At 42.8% G+C, this 24,919-nt stretch overlaps 1 protein-coding gene across 4 annotated transcripts in view; it reads left to right on the top strand.

Moving 5' to 3' along the window:
• Positions 1-4,857: 4,857 nt before the first annotated feature.
• Positions 4,858-24,919, top strand: part of MED13L (mediator complex subunit 13L) — a 442,118-nt gene continuing 422,056 nt past the window's right edge. For 3 of the 4 annotated variants that reach the window (XM_073312881.2, XM_073312880.2, XM_073312882.2), the window contains exon 1: positions 4,859-5,741. In XM_073312881.2, coding sequence (XP_073168982.1) covers positions 5,670-5,741 — 72 coding nt within the window. In that variant the 5' untranslated portion in view covers positions 4,859-5,669. Of the gene's footprint in view, positions 5,742-24,919 lie in introns of all 4 variants that reach the window. The other variant, XM_073312883.2, reaches the window with a different exon arrangement.

Raw genomic sequence — 24,919 nt, 5'->3', positions numbered from 1 at the left:
ACAAATAAAGAGTCCTACAAAAATGGAAACTAGGTCAAATTATAAAGGATGAATATAAACAATAACACAAGTATGTAGGGACAAAACTAGAAAGGCCAAGGCACAAAACGAGATCAAACTAGCTAGAGACCTAAAGGGTAACAAAAAAAAAAATTCTACAAATATATTAGAAGTAAGAGAAGACCAAGGACAAGGTAGGCCTGTTACTCAATGACAGGGCCGTATTAAGACCTTTAGAGTCCCTAAGCACTGAAAAGATTATGGTGCCCCCCATATGTAATTCAAAATAAAAACAATTCTATACCATAACATTTTATTTTTTGAAATGACACAACTTACATGTATACTGAAATTAAAATAGCTTATTTCTAGATTTTCTGATTGCAAAATTCTGGATAAGTTCCTCAAAGCTGACTCGAGGAAGCATGTCCGCTTCCATACACAATAGGGAAAGTGAATCAAGTCTGTCCTGACACATTGTTGTTCTCTGAGGGTTTTTTATTCTTTTCAGCTGAGAAAAAGAGTGTTCTGCGGAGCAGTTGGTAATCATCAATGTTAGAAAAATACGTAGTGTGATCTCTACATTTGGAAATATACATTGTATTCCATCTTTCACTATTGTGTCATGAAGATCAATGTGACTGAATTTCATTTTTCCTGTTTCCTTAAACTTTGCGCACATATAACAGTAGAACTGCCGTACTTCTCCACAGAGATTCATGTTCAAGTCTACAGGGTATGAGTCAACTAGCTTTTGGGAACCTTGTGAATATCGTTCATCAGATAAGTCCATATCGTTTAGAAAAGAAAATCTACTTGATACTACTTTGTACACTTCACCTCTCCTCTTCATATGAGCTTCAAGTGTATCAATTATAGCGCAGTAAGTAGATACGCAAAATTTGTCTCTAGGATTCAATATTGTTTCTGTTGCACTGCTATCATTTGCTTGTTTTTTCATGATTCACTTGTGGGACTGGCTTCTTTGTAGTTAGTATCAGGCGAGATATCTTTTTATATGTCTTCAAATCTTTCGAAATCATTCCTCAAAGTGTGTAAGTAGTCTGCTAATGATTGACAGAGGTCTGCACATGTTTTCAAATCCAATTCTTTTTCTTGAAGAGCTTGACTTGTGTGGTAAAAGTGTTGTAAAATTTCATTCCACATGGTCAACATGAATACAAACTCTAGTTCTTGCATCTTGTTTGCAATGTTTTCTGCCTCTCGTATAGTTTCTCCCTTTTGTGATTGGTCTTCAGCTATACTTTCTAATGCATCCACAATCTTTGAGTAAGACTCCAGAATTGCACTTGTTGCCATTGCATGTGCCTCTCAGCGAGTATTAGAAAGAGATTTCAACACACGATCATTGCCCAAATATGTTTTAAGAACTGCCCATCGGTTTGTTGAGGCAGAGAAAAATGTATAAAGTAACTGGACTTTTGAGAAAAAACTTACTGCCACCGGACAACAATCGACAGCACTGCGGCCAACAAGATTGAGAGAGTGTGCAGCACATGGTGTGAATATGGCATATTTGTTCTGTTCTAAAAGCTTCTTCTGCATTCCTTGATAACGCCCTGACATGCTGGCAGCGTTGTCATAAGATTGATCTCTGCACTTTGAGAAATCTATTTTGCAAACTTGGCACAGATAATGCAGTACTTGATTTGCCATTTCTTCAAATTGAGGAATATTATAAATAGTTCAATTGGTTTTCCATCTGTGGGAGACGCATATCTTAATACAATATTCAATTGATCAATATGTGAAAGATCAGGTGTAGAGTCAACAGATAAACTGAAGTACCCAGCAGTACTTATTTCATCCACAATAGCTGAACTAACTTTGTCACTCATTAGACCAATGAGTTCATCACATATTGTCTTGGATAAGTATGATGGGTTACCTTTGCCAGCATTCCCATATTTTGAGATATGGGCTGCTAAAAATGGGTCAAACTGAGCCACAATACATGACAGGATCTGATTTCCTTGCATTATTTCGATCTACGTTAGTAGGACGCCCCCCTGGTTTAGGTGGGGATAAGTAATAAAAAGAGAACAGAAAAACGGGGGAAGAGTTTGTAGTGGAGTGTAAGGAAGTCTAACGAAGTTCTGATTTTTCCTATGATGACTACTTCTATGCTTTTTAAAAAATATCAAATATCAACCCCCCCCCTTTTTTTTTTTGTGCCCTAAGCATGTGCTTAGTCTACCTGTCGGATAATCCAGCCCTGCTCAATGAGGTGGGAAAAATAACAGAAAATGTGGAAATGAGACAGGTGCTTAATGACATTTGTTTCGGTTTTCACCACAGTTGGTGATGACTGGACATCTAACATAGTGAATACCAGTGAAAATGAGGTAGGATCAGAAGACGCTAAAATAGGGAAAAAACAAATTAAAAATAACTTGGACAAATTAGATGTCTTCAAGTCACCAGGGCCTAATGAAATGCATCCTAGAATACTCAAGGAGCTGATTGAGGAAATATCTGAGCCATTAGCGATTATCTTTGAGAAGTCATGGAAGACTGAAGAGATACCAGAAGATGGGAAAGGGGCAAATATAGTGCTCATCTATAAAAAGGGAAATAAGGACAACCTAGGGAATTTCAGACCAGTCAGCTTAACTTCTGTACCCAGAAAGATAATGGAGCAAATAATCAAGCAATCAATTTGCAAAGATCTAAAAGATAATAAGGTGATAAGTAACAGTCAGCACGGATTTGTCAAAAACAAATCCTGTCAAACCAACCATCTCCATCACTGGAGACTTTTAAGAGCAGGTTATACAAACACCTGTCAGGAATAGTCTAGATAATTAATCCTGCCATGAATGGAGGGGAGTGGACAAGATGACCTCTCACAGTCCCTTCTAGTTCTATGATTATTACTGTTAGTGGAGTTTGTCCTTTGTTGCTGGAGACCAAGAGTCTAAGTTCCATCCCAAGCATTGCATGTGTGCAGTTTAGATAGCAGCTGTGTGGCCTGTATGTGGCTATGGATTTGTTACACAAGTTTTCTTCCAAACAAACATTCTTGACGTACACTCAATTCTTCTCTGTTAGTGTTATAAGATAGATGCTAATCGTTACAACAAATTAAAAGAGTAAATTTGCTTAAAAAAAAAAAGTGTGATGTAGAAAGCTTCCATCTTGACACTTTGATACAAAGCAAGACTGAGAAAAATCTCTTTTCTTACTGAAAAACAGATCATTTAAAATTGTGGTACATTCAATTCTTTTAAGCTGTAATGTGGGTTGCTAAGTGAATGTAAATTAATCACACATATTACACACTAACACCACCACTCCTGATACCTTCTGGTAGCCAATGAGAAATCCAATTAGTACAGTCCTATTCTGCCTGGACAAATAAGGCTTCTACGGTAGTATCAAAGGGTCATTGTGAACTTGAGAAATGTTTATAAACTGAAAAAATATTTAAGTTGAAACATCAAATATTCACATCTGGCTATTTATGCTGTTTGTTTTTGTATTTTTTTTTATCCTAGGTCCTGAATTCCCTTGCAGTCCGTTGTTTATAGTCAGTTTAACTTTCAGGTATACTCAAGTTCAGTGGAATGTTTAGTGTAAACAATACAGACAAATGTTTGCTATAAAAACTTTCCAACAGCACAAACCTAAACATGCAACATTGGGCCTGGACTTTTGTAAGAATTGCTGTTTAAAAATATAGTAAAAATGGCATTTCTTAGAGCTGGTAGTTCTCATTTTATTGAATGTAGATACTCAGAATAGCTTGTATTTTTAAAATAACTTTGGAGTTTCTTTATATACGCACATCATGTGACAAATATTTATTTCTCTCTAAATATGAAAATTTCCTTCACGTTACAGGTTTAAAGGGGAGAAGCAATGCACCTTGCCCTCTCAGTGCTAGTTCCCTCCTACCATAGAGAATCCCATATGTGATATTTGTGTGTGGGCAGGTGCTCTGTAGCCACTCACTCTTTAAAAAAAAATGCTACTTCTGTCTACACCACTCAGTATTATCATAGACAATGACTTTGGACTATTTCTGTTATTATAAGCCCTCACTGTAAGAGACTGTATTAAAAAGTCTGAAAATATGAATTTGAGATAATAAGGTGAAATATTTATGGAGCATGGACTGGCTGTTCTAAAACATATTATCCCCATTTTATGGATGAGGAAGGAGAGGTTCAGGGAGGCTGTTTGCTAACTGCTTCCCCTGCTGCTATTGAGTGTGGGTGATGGGAAGGACTAAAGTACAGGTGACCTATGTCTGGCTATAGCCATTAGTTCCTGAAGCAGAGCTTCAGAGTAGCAGCCGTGTTAGACTGTATTCGCAAGAAGAAAAGGAGGACTTGGGGCGCCTTAGAGCCTAACCAGTTTATTTGAGCATAAGCTTTCGTGAGCTTTTGCTCACGAAAGCTTATGCTCAAATAAACTGGTTAGTCTCCAAGGCGCCCCAAGTCCTCCTTTTCTTGAAGCAGAGCTGTAACATAGGTGTCCGCACCAGCAGTACCCTAACTAAGGACTAGAGGGGGAGATAAGGGCTCTATCGCAGCTCTTGGCACTCTTGCCTAGTAGCTGCACTGGCTTTGCAGCTCCGGGCCTTACTCCCAAGCCCTAGCTGAAGTACTGAATCTTGGCCCTGCTCTTCTGTAGGAGGTGGGTGTGGAACCACCTGCTGCATGGGAAGCGGGCCCTTAGGTGCTGGGGGCCCACCCAGTGCAGCAGAAGGCGGCGTATTCCTTGCTCTACAGCGCCCCCAGTGGAACGTCTCGGAGGCAGCGGGCGGGGGGAGACGGAGGAGGGAGCTGAGCGGTCGCTTCCCCCTCCGCTCAGAACGGCTCACGTGGTACGGCGGCGGCCAATGGCGAGGCGCACTGTGCCTGGCGGCCGCCATTGCTGTCAGAGTGGAGAGGCAGAGGCGAGTGTGTGAGGAGGAGCTGGCGAGCGGGGCCGCCGGGCGGGCAGGGCCAAGCCGAGGGCGGCGAGGACGGGCAGGGACAGCGCGCGCGCTCTGGTCCGCGGCTGCCGCCGGTCGCCCCCAGCACCGGGAGCCCCGCGCGGAGCGTAAACAAGGCGGTGGCGGCGGCAGCAGGAAAACACCATCCACCCACCGCCAGCGGCGGCAGCAGCGAGGGGCGGCCGGGCGGGGAGGGGAGGAGACACGGCCGCAGCCGAGACAGCGCCCCCCGTCAGCAGCCGCCGCCACTGCCTGGGGCCCGGACCAGGCCCCCCCGCTTGAGCTGCCCCCTGCAGGGGCCGCAGCTGGGCCGCGGGAAGAGACCCCCTGAGGCGAGCCCCGCACCGGGGGCCGAAGCGGCGCGCGGAGGAGCGGGGCGGCCGGGGCTGGGAGCGCCGGGCCGGAGGGCGGCCGGAGCCCCTTGGCGGCGGGCCTCGGGCCGGTCGGCTCGGCTTGCCGTGGATTATTTGGCAGGGGGCGGGTAGGCGGATCGAGGCCCCAGTCTGTGGAGCGCCCCCTGCCGGTCACTGCCCCGTCCTCGGGCTGGTGCTTGTGCTGGGGACACAGCGAGGGGCAGGACTGCGGCGGCGGCGGCCCTGTGACAGGCGGAGCGGGCTGACCCAGGGAGCCCCGGGCGCTTCTTCCTTCCTGCCGGGCCCGTCTCCTCAGACATGCCCCGCTCTGGTGGCCGGGCTCGCCGAGGATCATGACTGCAGCGGCGAACTGGGTGGCGAACGGGGCCAGCCTGGAGGACTGTCACTCCAACCTCTTCTCGCTGGTAAGTGCCCGGAGGGGGGTGTGAGCGCGAAGGCCGAAGTCCGGCTGGTCGGGGCTCACACAGGGACCCTGCTGCTCCTTCGAGCAGCGGCGCAGCAACTTTGTCTGTTCGGTGCAGCTGCCAGGGGCTTTATAGCCTGGGCCCGTGGGGCTGCTCCCTCCCGCTGGGCCCGTGGGGCTGCTCCGCCGCTAGCCCCTCCCCGCGGCTCAGCTCCGTGTTTATTTTGCTCTTTAACATCGTTTGTTGCAAGCGTGCGTTCCCCACACAGCTGCATTGATCTGAATACGAGATGTCAAGGCAACGGATTGGGTGTCCCCTGCCTGTGCTGCCTGCATGTGTGACCATCTCCTGGGGTAAACAGTCTTCTCTCCCCGCCCCTGCCTGCTTTGGCACTTCATGCCCTTGTGCTTTGTGCCTCTTCAACTGCGTGTGGATTTTTTCCCCTCATCTTTCGTAATGACAAACGCCATTTCAGCAGCAAACAGTTCATGCAATGTGGTTATCTGTAGGACTTGCACTCTGGGCTCTTGTGTCTGAACGTCAGCTGTCTTTATGGTTTTACAGCCGTTCCCCCGCTGCACCGATCGGGGGGCGGGGGGGGGGGGGCGGAGAGGGGACTTTTTCTGGCCTTGCAAGAAAAGCATTAGCTGAAAATGCAACATGCTGGGTGGCTTGATAACATAGATGCTATCTTCCCATCTCACTGGTAGCTGACAACTTTCACTTTGTACTTAGATTGCATGGTTTAATCTTACAACACTTAAGGTATCAATTGTTCAGATTGAACAGTTGCAACTAACTACAGATTTTTAATCTTAAATATGAATAGAAAGAACAATTACTTGCTGTCTGTATTAATGACATTTTATTTGAAAATGCCTTTTTGCTTTATTGTACGCTATAGCTGCAGGGATGTTAGTGGAGTGAACGGGAGAACTCTTGGGTCCACAATAGCTACCCAAGGGGGAGGAGGGGTAGAGTATAGGATGTTTATTAGTGAAATGGTAACTCATAAGATAAGGTGGAAAGCAACTGGGTATAGCCTGTATTCCAGGTGGTGTGGGAGAGGAAATAAAAAAAACAAATACACCCTCTCCCCCCCCCACCAAAATAATAGAGTTCAGGTTTACTTTTCTCAAGAGGTGGAAAAAAGAATGTGAATTGTTGAGTAAGAAATTTTTAAAAACGCTGATGTTAAAATATGGTTAACTCAGAACCTTCTAGTTATGCATATTGCTAGCCTCTGTAGCCACATGATGATATTCTTTCTTTAATTATTGTTAAACTCAGTCTTTCTTCCATGCACAATCATCAATATCTTCCTTTGGATTGTTTGTTCCTGACATGTTGTGCCTTGTCTTTAATGAGAATATAATTCTTTTGGGGAAGAGGTTTTATTTTGCTATGTGTTTGTACAGTGGGATCCTGATCCTCCTGACGAGGCTTTTGGGTGTCTGTTAATAACAAATACCATTCTTTTTGGCTTTTTATTGAGTTATAACCACTTTCAGAGCTATGTAACATTATTGAAACTTGCACTTATGCTAATGTTTGCAATGCTTTTGTACCCCTAGTATATGCCTACAGATACAGCAATGGTAAAAAGTGGTTTGTGCACACCAGTCTTGCATTCTAAGAAAAGCTAACCAGTGAATACAAGAGAATCAACTGTATCAGGAAAGATTGTCACCAGTAAATTAAAGAACAGTTAATATTAGTTTAAAAAAACCTACCAAACAAAAAAACCCATAACAACTTCATTCACCTCTTTTGTTTAGGAAATTGATTAATAAGTTTTGGGAGGTATACGTGGTATAGTTGTTGTCCCATTGTCAGTCCATCACAGGTAAAATAATTCTTGGTATATGGTAGCATGAATTACAAAGCTTAGATTTTCAGATTTTTTTTTTCCAGAGCTTATACTAAGTAACTTCTATAGAGCAGCAATTTTTTTTAATTGTATGCATAATGTCAGTGAAATAAAAATACAAACATTTATGGAGTTTGCTTTTAAAAGTGCTCTTGCATTCAGACTGATGTATAAAAGCCTCTATACAATCAGATTATGCTAAGGTTATTCCACTTCAAATTTGGGCTTTTAAAACCACCTTATCAGTTTCCCAAACATTTTTTGTGTAATATCAAATAACATTTAAACAACTGTTTGTAGATATGTTTTTATTTAACACGAAGTAGTTTGCAAGGCATAACTTGGCTTAAAATTTGTAGGTGTGGGCAGTACCTAACCGTTTTTAAATGGGTCACTTAACCAAGGTAGAGTCATTTTCATGCTTTAGACTTTAAACATGTTGTAACGGGATCAGAGGACAGCTGTGTTGTAATTGTTTTGTATTTTGCCTAGCACAATGGGGCCCCAACATGGTTTGCCTCTAGCTATTACTTGAGCGTAAGTGTGTGTGTGTGTGTATATATATATCTCCTAGTTTAGTGGTATTTTTTTTGTAATATGTCTGATTCTGCAGACCCTTACACATGTGAGTAATTATTGGGGATATGCACGAAATAAGGTGTTGCAAAGTATAGTCCTTAAATAGTAACTTTATAAGTGACAGTAGCATTTTATAGAGCATAGCTTGCAGTGTAATCAGCAAACTCAAATATTAATGTGATGTTCCATTTTTTCAGTTGCATTACTAATTATTAGAACTTTATTGATAAATGTACCATTAAAGAGTATTGACAAGGAGAATATTAATTAAAAATGTTTGGTCACAGGCATTGACATTTTACCCTCAAACTGTTAAATTTGTCAGAATTTATGAAGTATTAAAACTACAGTAGACCAGATTATAAACTACAGGAGCTCTTGCTGGTAGATTATCTTCTGAATACAACAGAACAAAATATACAGAATTGTTGTGTATTGGTTTGGTTCTTGTGAAGCAGTGTAGTTCTTAGGAACAAGACTAGTGCAATATTGATTTAAGACAACCCAGTTATTAGAAGAAGTGTAATTTAGCTGTACCATGTTCATTTTTACCTTAGTCTTGCATTAATCTTTACCTTAAACAGAACATGGAATTCTTGATGGAATAATTACAATAGTGAAGTAGCTACAGAAGCTTTACAATATTCAAAAAACCTTCAGCCTTTTTTTTTAATCCCATCATTAGCATGTGACTTGTTAACTTAGTGTTTTTGTTGTTTGATATAAAATTAGCTTTTTGAACTTTTGTTTATCATGTGTAGATTATTTTTAAGGAGATTGATAGGCATGATGATTTACTTTGAATCCTTGTACTTGAAATTATTGTTTTTTAAATAGAGATTTTCTGATAGTTCATGGTTTTGCATAATGAGCTCAAGGATGGAACACAGTGTTTTTCCTATGTGATGATGCTATAGAAATGACATTTCATTCAAGATCACTGAAATTAGGACATTGTAATATTTATCTTGAATTATACTTTTTCTTAATCTCGATGAAGAATGGTTATCCAGAGCTTGATTGTGATCTCAAACATACCATAGCTAATGTTGCATGAAACTTGTCCATAATAGTGGTATGAAGGACTGTTATTTGTGTGTGTGTGTGTGTGTGTGTGTGTGTGTATTATGTTATATATATATATCTTAACTAACACACACAGGCACGCAATCATATCATTGCTGAACTGAAGCAGAAATTCACAGTGCCATAATGTTAGCATTCATATTGCCTATCAAGTGAAAAACAAAACACCCCACAAAGCCCACCATTTTTATGTGTTTTTCCTGAGAACTTAGTAGCTCTGCTCCCAGTGTAGGCAGATATTACAATAAAAACAACATTTTATACATTTGTCTTCAGAATGCTGATAAAAGTGTGGATTTTTTTAGTATTTACAGTATAATCTGTTCTGTGTGAAAATAGTTTAGCTTACTGAAACATGTTTTTGTTTAGAATCCTCTTGTTTATAGCACATGGTGTTAGAGATTTTATTTTATTAATAACAGTGCCACACAATGACTGCGATATCTGACTCTTGCAAGGAAACATGTCTATGTAGGTAGTAATATATCTATGTGGAATAATGTATGAGTTTAGTATGTTATTGTTATAGCTGGCTAATACTTTTTTGAAAGAGCAAATATTCTGAATACAGTATACCAAAATGCTACAAATGTGGGCTCAGTTCTGCAGCCCTTCCTCACATGCGTAAACCTTACTCATGCAAATAGTCTTTGAAGTTAATTGACTGTGAAAATGACTAAGGATTACTTACGTGGGAGTAAGGGTTTTTAGGATCTACTCTCTATATGACTAAAATGCAATAGTTATTGATGTTCTTTTAACATAAAATATCTTTTGTGGACAAACAAAAAAAACCCCCCAAGATACAGATCTTGTTTACTAGTGAAATGAAGTAATAAGTATTTATTTTAGGTCTAAAATTCACCTTTCTTAACTTCATTGCACACATAGCAAAATAATTTAATCATTTGAAAACAAAAAATAACTTTATGCAGCATCATGTGATTCAGAGATGAACAAAAAAAGATTGTCCCCTACCCTGTTTCCCTTACACTTCTTTTTTGTTTTTCTCTCCCTTTTCCTATGATTGTTTTATAAAGGGTGGGTCTTTTATTGAGCCCTGAAGTCTAGTAAGGTAAGTCTTTGTTGCTCTAGTATTAGAAGCAAGATTCAGAGTTTGGTAAACTCCTTGCTGCTAGCTCAAGTTTCCTAAAGTGCTTCTGCTATGGGCCATTGCCTCATAGGAGGAGAGACTAGAGTCACCAGTGGGAGAGGTGCTGTGAGCTGTTACTGGATGTTGCTAGTGGGAGATGAGTGATTATTCGCCAGTGGTACTGGATCTACTATATGAAAGGTATGTTCAGAAGAGCAGTGGAAGAGGGGCAGTAGTGTGTATAGGACACTAGGCAACTGTGGAGCACCTGAAGAGGCAGACTGAATGAAAATCCAAAACAGTTTGATTATTCAAAAACGATAAAACCGTACAATTAGAGAAGTTAAAATACTTCTGTGCTTTTACTTTTTTGAGTAATCAGTTATTGGAGCTGCTGCAGGGATATTGTGAAATAATTAACAGACTCATGATAGGAAGTGGGAGATAGTCCACCAGACTATTTCTCTATTGAAACTTGGTCTGTGTCATGCAAATACGGTTCACCTTTGCAATAATCCATTCTGGCTGTGACAAAGGCAGAGGTTATTGTAGTGAAATCTGGGTCCATGAGAAAACATTGCAAACAGCTTATAGGATGCAGATTTAAAAAAAGGCAGATGGCAAAGAGCTGGCAGGAGAAAAATCTAATTTGCCAACTTCTTGAGCAAAAAGTGGATAATCTCCTCTAAGCATCGATGATGAAGGCAAGACTCACACCTGCTATATTTTCAAGATCTTTTCCCAATGTTTTCTGCTCCAAATGGAGTTTCAGCCAATTTGTTCTCACCTAAGTTTCAGTTTTATTGGGAATCCTGACTTAATAAAGGACCTGAGTGTTTTGCCCTGGGAAAGCATAAATGATAAACATAGCATCTGATGAAAACAAAACATAAAGCTGATTATGACCACAGTGCAAATCATATTGCAGACCTTATGCACATTTAGGAGATCAGATGGAACTTCATAGAACCTTGCAGGAAAGATATTACATTGTTTTGGACATGAGTAGTTGCCCAAAAGGATTCTTTGAGAGATCCTCTGCAGGAAAGAGCAGAATAGTTGGAGTGATATCACTCACTCCAGTCAGAGTTCACAAGCAAACCAGCAAACTCTCATGGTCATTGGTATCAAAGAATACTAATTGACTGACTGAAAAATATCAACAGGAATCACCTACCATTATCATCATTAGAAGGAGATCAGCCAATGTGCGCAGTCTCAGTTAACATTCTGACACTAAAAACCAGACTTGTTAGGGATCAAGGAAATCGAAGAAGTCCAGATGGTGGCAGATTACTCAAAACAGGCTTCTCAGTAGTTTTTCCTTCAAAAAGGGAAGATAAGAAATAAGGTGATAGCTGATGGAGATACTCAGGAAGTCATTTCTTGACACTGACTAGAGGTCAAATGACCACTTGCTGAAGGTCATTTGATGCCCTATCCACTCATAAGGAGTTGCTAACAATTTAACCAATACAACACCCTACTTGTAGCTGTTTACCATAAATGCAGTGATTCAGATTCCATATTGTTGGCCAGCATAGTGCTATCTCCACAACATTAGTGAGTTATATCTACCATTCAGTGATGGCGTACTTCGTAGGTGTTACAGTATGATTTATTATGTGTCTAAAGTTCCATCTAAATTTAGTCAAGATGATTTTATATTATCTAAAAAATCTTCTAGTTTTCTACGCTAGTTTAGGACATACAATATAAATAGTAAGGTATAATGAGCTAGAAATGGAAGTAGTTTTATTAGTTACCTTGATCATTCTCTGCAAAGGAAAGATTGTTTCCAGTTTTAAGTAACTCTGATGATGGGCTTCCACAATTTCCCATGGAGCTAATTCCACAGTCTAATGGATCTCTGTAAAAACTTGGTGAATGACCAGTGGTAGAAACGTGTGCTTAGTGCTTCCATTATTGTAATTATAAATCTAATACGTCACAGGCTTATGAACTAACCTATGCCTATAGAATTATTCCATGTTGTAAATAGTTTTAGGAAAATGTTAAAAACCTTAAAAGCAAGATTTAAAAACATACAGTAGTTGTGAGTTTGCCATTGATTTCATTAGGAGCAGGATTGGGCACATGATTTTAGTTTGTTATATCCACTTTTTAACAATGAAAGATATAAAATGTCTATTTGCAATACTTTTAAAAATACACTTAATAGTGTATAACTCCATTTCCTTTATACTGTAACTCCAAGTTGGATTTTAAAATTTGGAGTTGTTAATTTTGGCCAAGATTTTGTGATTTTGTTTTAAAAATATTTTTGGGAAATTAAGCTATTGCATATAAGAATGTGATTATTACATAGTTTAAAATAGAATTTTAAGAGATTACTAGAATACAGGTATCCATTTCTTTCACTGAAGCAGATTTTTAGTTTAATCTGCATCTCTAACATTTTCTTAAAATAAAAATGTGTTCCATTTAGGAAAAGCAAATGCAATTTTTGGTTGCATTAACAGAGGCATAGCATGCAAGTCATGGGAGGTGATACTGCCACTCACTTCGTGCTGGTTAGGCCTCATCGAGAATACTGTGTCCAGTTTTGGTCACCTCTGTATAGAAAGGATGTAGAAAAAATGGAATGGATACAGAGGCGAATGACAAAGATGATCAAGGGGATGGAATGCAAGCTATATGAGCAAAGGCTGAAGGAACTGGGTAGATTTAGTTTGGAAAAGAGTAGATTGAGGGGGAATGTGATAGCGGTCTTCAAATACTTGAAAGGCTGCCATAAAAAAGATGGACAAAAAGTGTTCTCTCTTGCCACAGAGGGCAGGGCAAGAGGCAGTGGGTTCAAACTACAGCATAGCAGATGTAGATAACATTTTAGGAAAAGCTTAATTGGAAGAACAGTAGGACAATGAAACAAATTGCATAGGGAAGTTGTGGAAGCTTCTTCTCTGGAGGTTTTCAAAGAGAGGCTGGATAGCCATGTGTCTTGGATGGTTTATACCAGTGGTTCTCAACCAGGGATGCATGTACGCCTGGAGGTATGCAGAGGTATTCCAGGGCGTACATCAACTCATCTAGATATTGGCCTAGTTTTACAACAGGCTACATAAAAAGTAGTAGTGAAGTCAGTACAAACTAAAATTTCATATAGGCAGAGTCCTGGGGGAGCAGCGACCGCCGGGGGTGCCCTCTGCTGGGACATAGCCCCTACCTATCCCTCTCCCTGCACCCTGAGTTACCCCCCTGTCTGCACACAGCTGCCTGCACCCTGAGTGGGGTTCAGACTTTTTGAGCTGAGTGCCCCCCCCTTTGAGTTACGAGTTTTGGTTGTGTCCCCTCCCCTTCTCCCTCCCCCCCCCCAACCCAGACAGGCTAGGTGGGCTGCTGAAGGTGAGTCAGGGGTAGAGGTGGTGCTCCGTCCCTGGGCACTGCTGTGCGGAACTGGCCCCCTCAAATAGAAGTCAGACTACACCTATGGAGGGCCCCAACCCCTGCCTGGTGCCCCATGGGGCTAAAGCCCTCATCCTCCTTCTGTCTGGTGACTGAAGCCCAGAGCCCTGAGGCATCCCCCGCCCTCTGGGTCTTGGCATTTTTTTACCCTTTTGGAGGTATCTCAGGAAAAGGTTGAGAACCCGATGGTTCTAGGAAAATTTATTTCATTATATTGAAGAGTCAGTTGTGAGAGATGTTGGCATTCAAGCTGTTTCTTTGGTACTTTCAAGAATGTTTATTAGAATGATCTGAAGTTCTGTCATCTTGCACTGATGGATGAATTCACTTCATTACATTGAGGAGATACTTAGTTTTTTCCAATATTAACAAAATAAAAAATAATTTGTATCTATGAAATGTGCATTTTCTAGGATCGAATCTCACCAAGGGACCTCTACATTATTTTGTAGGTATCAGTTTCTTCACTTGCCGCACTTACTATATACAAGGATGTAGAAATATTTTATGTTGGGAGTTCATGTTGTAGTCACAATCCTGACTGGACGTGGAGTGATGATTTATTATGTGGGCTTTTTTCATTCAGTGAAGTAAGATTAAAAAAATGTATTTATTACCCAATGATAATTAAAGAAATGCCCCAAATATTCCAGGTTATATTCTGTGAATATACCAGTGAGATACTATGAATCTTTTCACTGAAAAATATGCTATATAATACGTTTGCTTCTGTGTCCTCCCTCTTACCAACTTGCATATGCTTCTTTTGGTATATCTTAATCTTTTGAATAGTCAGAAAGGCTATATACGATTGGAACAAATGTACTTTGCAATAAACACATAACTAAACACTCATCTTTTATATGAAAGAGCATTCCTTTGTTTACTAGATTACATGAGGTTGTAACTCTTTTTATTGTAGTTATCATTTTGGTATTACAATCCTGCCAGTTCTGTGTTGCATCCTAGTCCCCCATGGTTTCTCCTTCTGCAGTCCTCCATCCCTAAAATAAATATTCTCCTGTCACTTTCCCTCTGGAGTTACTAGCTACTGACAGGGAAGGGGGAAAACCATTTTTTAAAAATGAGCTTCAGACCAGGTGGAGACAGATAAACTAATACAAGTAGCCTGCTGTACTATAGCTATTTCATTTACCACATCACCAAAATGACATTGAAGCTTTGTGGTACATTCCGTCTGCACACAGACAATCAGAAAATAAGCACCAGAGGCATGAAAGGCATGTGATAATAATGACAGCTAGTATCATGTTTCTATTGTGACTTCAGTTACTTACATCATCTTACATTAGCATGAGTCCTCTGCTGTGGTCCATCTGAAAATAAGCTTTCTGGCACCTTCTGGTAAGTTTTTGGTTTTTCAGTGCAAGGATTTCAGTTTAGCTTTTTATTTATTAAGCCAGACATTTAAGTTTCACACAAATCTAAACAGTTTAGGCAAACTTTCCTTGGGATTGCTGCCATATTTATGACAATATTTAAATTTGAATTGTTTTGGTATGACTGTAGATTATTACAGTTTGAGGGAAATACCATGTTTGCAATCCAGAAATCTTCATTGTTATTTGTATGATCTTTTTATACAGCTGGAATCACATGAATGACTTGACTATTAATTCTGAAAGAACCCACTTAAGAAAGTATCTGTGGGTTGTTCTGTTCAATAATTGGTGGTGTGGCACTGATGTAGCAATTATACTTCAGGTCTGGACACAGTTATACTGACCTAACTCCTGGTGTAGACAGCACTATGTTAATGGGAGGGCTTCTCCCATCAGTGTAGCTGCTGCCTCTCAGGGAGTTGGAGTACCTACGTATATGGGAGAAGCTCTCCCATTGGTGTAGTCCTCTTCACTAAAGTGCTACAGTGGTGCAGCTGCAGTGCTGTAAGTGTAGACAAGCTCTAAGTAACTTAGTTTTAACAAGCTTCTCCCTCCCCCTCAAATCAGTGCTAGTATTTCCAGAGGCTCTTCTTATCAGGTTCTGCAATAAAAATAAAGGGAAGGGTAATCACCTTTATGTATACAGTGCTATAAAATCTCTCCTGGCCCGAGACAAAGTCCTTTTACTTGTAAAGGGTTAAGAAGCTCAGGTAACCTGGCTGGCAGCTGACCCAAAATGACAAATGAGGAAACAAGACACTTTCAAATCTGGAGGGAGGGAAAAGGCTTTTGTCCGTCTGTGTGATACCTTTGCCGGGAACAGATAAAGGATGCAAGCCGTCCAACTCCTGTAAAGTTAGTAAGTAATCCAGCTAGAAAATGCATTAAGTTTTCTTTGTTTTGGCTTGTGAAATTCGCTGTGCTGGAGGAAATGTGTATTTTTTTTTTTTTTGTAACTTAAGGTTTTACCTAGAGGGATTCTCTGTTTTGACTCTAACTGCCTGTAAGATTATCTTCCATTCTGATCTTAGAGTTGTTCTATTATCTTTTTTTGTTTAAGACTCTAATTTGGTTTTTTGGATGTTAAAAATCCAAGGCTGGTCTGTGCTCATCTTGTTTATTCTCAGGCCTCCCTAGGAAAGAGGGTGTAAGGGCTTGGGAGGGGAGAGTTTGGGGAATTAGGAACTCCAAGTGGTCCTTCCCTGACTGGTGGTTAAATCACTTGGTGGTGGCAGCCTTTAACTAATCTAAGGACAAAACCTTTGTGCCTTGGGGAAGTTTTAACCTAAGCTGGTAAAAATAAGCTTAGGGAGTCTTTCATGCAGGTCCCCACATCTGTACCCTACAGTTCAGAGTGGGGAAGGAACCCTGACTTGGTGGTAGCGTGGTGGGATCATTTTGAACCAGAAGCACAGACCTGAAGAGGTTTTTTGCTTTAGTTTTTTTTTTTTAACTGAGAGCAGCTAGAGGGTTTTCTGTCTTTGTTTGGAGGCAGAGGTTTTAGTTTTTTAATAAAAGGATTTTTCTGTAGGCTGAGAACAGCTATCAGAGGCAAAGGTTTCAGGTTACAGCACAGCGAATTGGGAATTCACAATTCAAGGTTTTTTTTCTTTCTTTCTAACTCTTGGGTATGGCTAGTTTAAACACAAAGAAGCTAGGAGGACAGAAAGCAATGTCCAACAGAAACTGGAATTAGCCAGATTGGAAGCTGAGGAAAGACAAAAGGAACATGAAAGATGGGTAGAACTCAGACAGATGGAGATTGATGCACAAAGCAGCCAAAGAAGAAGCCAGGGTGAAGGCAGAAGCTGCCCACAAGAGAGCTATGGCGGCAAAAGAAAAAGGGCAAAGACAGAGGAGTCTGCCCAGGAGTCTACCCACAGGAGAGCTATGGAGGCAAAAGAAAAAGAAATGGAGGAGAGGGAAAAAGAGAGGAAGCATGCACTGAAGATAGAGAAGGCAAGGGCTCAGCAGAATATACCGAATAACCCTAACAGTCCTTCCCAACAATCCACAAATGGGAGGGACTATGTCCATAGTATGATGAATCCAGTGATACTGCTGAATATTTTCTCACCTTTGAGAGACTGTGCACACTCCATAAAATTCCTGACGCTCACAAGATGACCACATTGGTCGCAAAATTGACTGGAAGAGCTCTGGAAATATTCAACAAGATGCCTATTGTTATTGATGAGGCTTCTGACTATGATAAAGTCAAGGATTTGGTTTTAAAACAATTTAAAGTTATACCTGAAACTTAAAGTAAAATTTCAAACCCTTAAGAGAAGGCTTGGACTAAGTAATGTGGCTTATGTAAACCAGATGAGGGATCTGTTTGATAAATGGCTCAAAGGATGGGATGTAACTAGCTTTGGAGGAATGCGGGATTTAATGATACAGGAGGAATTCCTGAATATGTCCAAGGATGATATAAAACAGTGTTTATGGGATAAGAAAATGGACTCAGCAGAAAATCTTGCTTCTTATGCTGATCAATACGAGCAGTCCTAGACTGCCAGAGAGGTGGAGCAAACCGGAACAAAACAGGTGGAGGGAGGAGAAAGGAACAACCCTGGTGGCAGTTTGAGCGGATACCAAAAGGGACACCCTCAGACCATACGCTACTCCCGGGGGCAGCCCAAGGCCCCAACTACACCCCAAGGAACACTTCAGACACCTTATCATCCCGCCACACTGTTCTCCAGCAACCCACCTCGCCCCAGTGACCAGTCAGCTGGGCGATGTTTTAAATGTAATGAGCTGGGGCATGTAAAGGCCAACTGCCCGAAGAACCCCAACAGATTACGGTTCATTGCACTGGAATCACACCAGAGGTCCTCAGGCCCAGATGCCTCCCAGATACCCTCAGAGCGGAGGGAAACTAAGTGTGGGCAGGAAGAAGGTTACAGCTTGGAGGGACACTGGAGCACAAGTGTCGGCTATCCACCAATCCTTAGTGGACCCCAACTTCATTGACCCAGAGGTCCAAGTGACTGTTCTATCGTTCAAGTCAAACTCTTTTGGGAAGAGCATCTTCGCAAGCAGGCTGGCTAACCTAGTTTGGAGGGCTTTAAACTAGGTTCACCGGGGGAAGGAGACCAAAGCCCTGAGGTAAGTGGGGACGTGGGAAACGGGGAGGAAGCACAAGCAGGAGAGCACGAAAAGGGAGGGTTCCTGCCTCATACTAAGAAAGCAGGACAAACAACAAGTTCTCAGGTGCCTATACACAAATGCAAGAAGCCTGGGAAACAAGCAGGGAGAACTGGAGGTCCTGGCAGTCAAGGAATTATGATGTGATTGGAATAACAGACTTGGTGGGATAACTCAGATAAATGGAGTACTATCATGGATGGATATAAACTGTTTAGGAAGGACAGGCAGGGCAGAAGAGGTGGGGGAAGTTGCACTGTATGTAAGAGAGCAGTATGACTGCTCAGAGCTCCGATATGAAACTGCAGAAAAACCTGAGTGTCTCTGGATTAAGTTTAGAAGTGTGAGCAACAAGGGTGATGTCGTGGTGGGAGTCTGCTATAGACCACCGGACCAGGGGGGTGAGGTGGACGAGGCTTTCTTCTGGCAACTAACGGAAGTTACTAGATCGCACGCCCTGGTTCTCATGGGAGACTTCAATCACCCTGATATCTACTAGGAGAGCAATACAGCAGTGCACAGACAATCCAGGAAGTTTTTGGAAAGGGTAGAGGACAATTTCCTGGCGCAGTGCTGGAGGAACCAATTAGGGGCAGAGCTCTTCTTGACCTGCTGCTCACAAACTGGGAAGAATTAGTAGGGGAAGCAAAAGTGGAGGGGAACCTGGGAGGCAGTGACCACGAGATGGTCAAGTTCAGGATCCTGACACAAGGAAGAAAGGAGAGCAGCAGAATACGGACCCTGGACTTCACAAAAGCAGACTTTGACTCCCTCAGGGAACTGATGGTCAGGATTCCCTGGGAGAATAACTAACATGAGGGGGAATGGAGTCCAGGAGAGCTGGTTGTATTTTAAAGAATCCTTATTGAGGTTACAGGGACAAACCATCCCGATGTGTAGAAAGAACAGTAAATATGGCAGGCGACCAGCTTGGCTTAACAGTGAAATCCTTGCTGCTCTTAAAGACAAAAAAGAAGCTTACAAGAAGTGGAAGATTGGACAAATGACCAGGGAGGAGTATAAAAATATTGCCTAGGTATGCAGGAGTGAAATCAGGAAGGCCAAATGACACCTGGAGTTGCAGCTAGCAAAAAATGTTGAGAGAAACAAGAAGGGTTTCTTCAGGTATGTTAGCAACAAGAAGAAAGTCAAGGAAAGTGTGGGCCCCTTACTCAATGAGGGAGGCAACCTAGTGACAGAGGATGTGGAAAAAGCTAATGTACTCTCAATGCTTTTTTTGCCTCTGTCTTCACGAACAAGGTCAGCTCCCAGACTACTGCACTGGGCAGCACAGCGTGGGGAGGAGGTGACCAGCCCTCTGTGGAGAAAGAAGTGATTTGGGACTATTTAGAAAAGCTGGACGAGCACAAGTCCATGGGGCCGGATGCTCTGCATCCGAGAATGCTAAAGGAGTTGGCGGATGTGATTGCAGAGCTATTGGCCATTATCTTTGAAAACTCATGGCGATCGGGGCAGGTACCGGATGACTGGAAAAAGGCTAATGTAGTGCCCATCTTTAAAAAGGGGAAGGAGGATCCTGGGAACTATAGGCCAGTCAGCCTCACCTCAGTCCCTGGAAAAATCATGGAGCAGGTCCTCAAGGAATCAATTCTGAAGCACTTAGAGGAGAGGAAAGTGATCAGGAACAGTCAGGATGGATTCACCAAAGGAAAGTCATGCCTGACTAATCTAATTGCCTTCTATGACGAGATAACTGGCTCTGTGGAAGAGGGGAAAGCGGTGGACGTGTTGTTCCTTGACTTTAGCAAAGCTTTTGACATGGTCTCCCACAGTATTCTTGCCAGTAAGTTAAAGAAGTATGGGCTGGATGAATGGACTATAAGGTGGCTAGAAAGCTGGCTAGACTGTCGGGCTCAACGGGTAGTGATCAATGGCTCCATGTCTAGTTGGCAGCCGGTATCAAGTGGAGTGCCCCAAGGGTCGGTCCTGGGACCGGTTTTGTTCAATATCTTTTGTAATGATCTGGAGGATGGTGTGGATTGCACCCTCAGCAAGTTTGCAGATGACACTAAACTGGGAGGAGTGGCAGATACGCTGGAGGGTAGGGATAGGATTCAGAGGGACCTAGACAAATTGGAGGATTGGGCCAAAAGAACTCTGATGAGGTTCAGCAAGGACAAGTGCAGAGTCCTGCACTTAGGACAGAAGAACCCCATGCACCGCTACAGACTAAGGACCGAATGGCTCGGCAGCAGTTCTGCAGAAAAGGACTAGGGGTTACAGTGGATGAGAAGCTGGATATGAGTCAACAGTATGCCCTTGTTGCCAGGAAGACCAGTGGCATTTTGGGATGTATAAGTAGGGGCATAGCCAGCAGATCGAGGGACGTGATCGTTCCCCTCTATTCGACATTGGTGAGGCCTCATCTGGAGTACTGTGTCCAGTTTTGGGCCCCACACTTCAAGAAGGATGTGGATAAATTGGAGAGAGTCCAGCAAAGGGCAACAAAAATGATTAGGGGACTGGAACACATGACTTATGAGGAGAGGCTGAGGGACCTGGGATTGTTTAGTCTCGGAAGAGAAGAATGAGGGGGGATTTGATAGCTGCTTTCAACTACCTGAAAGGGGGTTCCAAAGAGGATGGCTCTAGACTGTTCAGTGGTAGCAGATGACAGAACGAGGAGTAATGGACTCAAGTTGCAGTGGGGGAGGTTTAGGTTGGAAATTAGGAAAAACTTCTTCACTAGGAGGGTAGTGAAACACTGGAATGCGTTACCTAGGGAGGTGGTGGAATCTCCTTCCTTAGAAGTTTTTAAGGTCAGGCTTGACAAAGCCCTTACTGGGATGCTTTAGTTGGGGATTATTCTTGCTTTGAGCAGGGGGTTGGGCTAGATGACGTCCTGAGGTCTCTTCTAACCCTGCTATTCTATGATTCTATGCCTACAGCCAAGTTGCCGGTCCAGTACAAGGGTTGGTCAGGAATGTGGATCTTTGCAGTCTGTGATGATTATCCCATCCCCATGCTGCTGGGGGAAAACTTGGCCAACCATGTAAAGCTGGCTAAGAGGGTGGGAATGGTCAGGCTAAGCAAGTTGTCACACCTAGCTCTGTTCCTGAGACTTCTACCAGGGCCCAGTCCATGTTACCAGAGACCCAGACAGAGGTGATGGAACCGGACCCCATGCCAATGTCTGCGACAGCAGTAGTGGATCCAGTCACAGAGACCCAGACAGAGCCAGTCTCAGAACCTTAACCGGCGGAACAACCAGCACCAGAACCATTGCCAGCACTGAATCCAGTGTTTGCAACACCAACACCAGAGGGCCCCACCGAACATGCACTGGCAGCAGCAGATAACCCTGCACAAGAGGCTCAGCCGGAGCCTGAACCCCAACATAGTGCACCAGCGGAGAGCGGGTCACAGTCAACGGAAACAGCCCCATCCCCTGCATCGCTTCCAGAGGGATCAAGCCCAGGTCCACAATCCAATGAGGAACTGACATCTCCAGCATCAAGGGAACAGTTCCAGACCGAACGGGAAGCAGATAAAAGCCTCCAGAGAGCTTGGACGGTGGCACGAAGAAACCCACTGGCTCTCAGCTCTTCTAATAGATCCAGGTTTGTTGTAGAAAGAGGACTTCTATACAAGAGAGAAAGCTCTTTCTGGTGTACACCAGGAAGACTGGCATCCGCAGAGGCAGTTGGTAATTCCAGCTAAGTACCAGGTAAAGCTCTTAAGCTTAGCGATCATCCTAGTGGCCATGCTAGGGTGAACAGAACCAAAGACCATTTGGAAAAGTCGTTCTACTGGAAGGGAATGGCAAGGATGTTTCCACCTATGTCTGGTCTTGTGAGGTGTGCCAAAAGGTGGAAAACCCCCAAGACCAGGTCAAAGCCCCTGTGCAGCCACTCCCCGTCATTGAGGTTCTGGGTCCTTTTCCAAAAAAGACACCCAGAGGAAAGCAGTACGTACTGACTTTCATGGATTTTGCCACCTGATGGCCAGAAGCAGTAGCTCTAAGCAACAGCAGGGCTAAAAGTGTGTGCCAGGCACTAACAGACATTTTTGATAGGTTGGCCCACCGACATCCTTACAGATGCATGAACTAATTTCCTGGCAGGAACATGGAAAGCCTTTGGGAAGCTCCATGGGGTGAGTCACTTGGTTGCCACCCCTTACCACTATCAAACAAATGGCCTGGTGGAAAAGTTTAATGGAACTTTGGGGGCCATGATACGTAAATTCATAAATGAGCACTCCAGTGATTGGGACCTAGTGTTGCAGCAGTTGCTCTTTGCGTACAGAGCTGTACCACATCCCAGTTTAGGACTTTCACCATTTGAACTTGTATATGGCCGCGAGGTTAAGGGACCATTACGTTTGGTGAAGCAGCAATGGGAGGGATTTACACCTTCTCCAGGAACTAACATTCTGGACTTTGTAACCAACCTACAAAACACCCTCCAAACCTCTTTAGCCCTTGCTAAAGAAAACCTAAAAGATGCTCAAAAATAGTAAAAAGCCTGGTATGATAAACATGCCAGAGAGCGGTCCTTCAAGGTTGGGGCCAGGTCATGGTCTTAAAGGCATTCCAGTCCCATAAAATGGAAGTGTCGTGGAAAGGGCCATTCACGGTCCAAGAGCACCTTGGAGCTGTTAATTATTTCATAGCATTCCCCACCTCAAACCGAAAGCATAAGGTGTACCATATTAATTCTCCAAAGCCCTTTTATTTCAGAGAATTAAACGTTTGTCAGTTTACAGCCCAGGGAGGATATGATGCCAAGTGGCCTAAAGGTATTTACTGTGAAGGGAAAAGTGATGGTGGCATGGAAAAGGTAAACTTCTCCATGACCCTTGGGCGTATGCAGTGACAGCAGATCAAGGAGCTGTGCATTAGCTACGCGCCGATGTTCTCAGCCACCCCAGGACTGACTGAATGGGCATACCACTCCATTGACACAGGTAATGCTCACCCAATTAAAGTCCAACCTTACCAGGTGTCTCCTCAAGCTAAAACTGCTATAGAATGGGAGATCCAGGATATGCTACAGATGGGTATAATCCGCCCCTCTGGCAGTGCACGGGCATCTCCAGTGGTTCTAGTTCCCAAACCAGATGGGGAGATATGTTTTTGCGCAGACTACCGTAAGCTAACTCGCCCAGACAACTATCCAATGCCATGCACACATGAACTATTGGAGAAACTGGGACGGGCCCAGTTCATCTCTACCTTGGACTTAACCAAGGGGTACTGGCAGGTACCGCTAGATGAATCCGCCAAGGAAAGGTCAGTCTTCATCACACATGTCTGGCTGTATGAATTTAATGTGCTCCCTTTCGGGCTACGAAATGCAGCCTGCCACCTTCCAAAAACTTGTAGAAAGTCTCCTAGCAGGATTGGGAAAATATGCAGTCGCCTACCTTGATGATGTGGCCATATTTTCAGATTCCTGTGTAAAACACCGGGAACATCTACAAAAAGTCTTTGAGCACATAAGAGGCAAGACTAACTGTTAAGGCTAAAAAGTGTCTCATAGGCCTAAACAGAGTGACTTACCTTGGACACCAGGTGAGTCAAGGAACAATCAACCCTTTACAGGCCAAAGTGGATGCTATCCAAAAGTGGCCTGTCCCAAAGTCAAAGAAACAGGTCCAATCCTTCTTAGCCTTGGCCGGATATTACAGGTAATTTGTACTGCAATACAGCGAAATCGCCGCCCCACTGACAGACCTAACCAAAAAAGCCAGCCAAATGCAGTTCAGTGAACTGAAGAGTGTCAGAAGGCCTTTAACCAGCCTAAAGTGACACTCATGTCTTATCCTGTGCTAAGGGCCCCAGACTTTGACAAACCGTTCCTAGTAACCACAGATGCGTCTGAGCCTGGTGTGGGAGCAGTTTTAATGCAGGAAGAACCGGATCAAGAATTCCATCCTGTCGCGTTTTCTCAGCAAAAAACTGTCTGAGAGGGAAAGCCACTGGTCAATCAGCGAAAAGAATGCTATGCCATTGTCTGTACACTGGAAAAGCTACGCCCATACGTTTGGGGATGGCGTTTTCAACTACAAACCGACCATGCTGTGCTGAAGTGGCTTCACGCCGTCAAGGACAATAATAAAAAACTTCTTTGATGGAGTTTAGCTCTCCAAGATTTTATTTTGAAATACAACACATTACAGGAACTTCTAACAGAGTGGCTGATGCACTCTCCCTTGACGGTTTCCTAAAATCAACTGGTTAAAATCATCCTTGAAATGTGGGAAATATTGTTAGCTTTTATATAGTCAATAGTATATCTAAAGGTGTATGTGTCTTATTAACTCTGTTTTCTCCTCGAGCTCTAGGAAGAAATCACAGCCACTGTGGAACTGGCTGTCCGACACTATCTGTGATTTGAGGAGCGTGTCATAAAAATAAAAAATATATACAGTGCTATAAAATCCCTCCTGACCAAAGGAAAAGTCCTTTTACCTATAAAGGGTTAAGAAGTTCAGGTAATCTGGCTGGCAGCTGACCCAAAATGACAAATGAGGAAACAAGATACTTTCAAATCTGGAGGGAGGGAAAAGGCTTTTGTCTGTCCGTGTGATATCTTTGCCGGGA

This window comes from Lepidochelys kempii, chromosome 15 (assembly GCF_965140285.1).
Source record: "Lepidochelys kempii isolate rLepKem1 chromosome 15, rLepKem1.hap1, whole genome shotgun sequence".
In the NCBI taxonomy this organism is placed as follows: Eukaryota; Metazoa; Chordata; order Testudines; family Cheloniidae; genus Lepidochelys; species Lepidochelys kempii.
The sequence above is the reverse complement of the archived record's forward strand: the minus strand, read 5'-3'. Positions and strand labels throughout refer to the sequence as shown.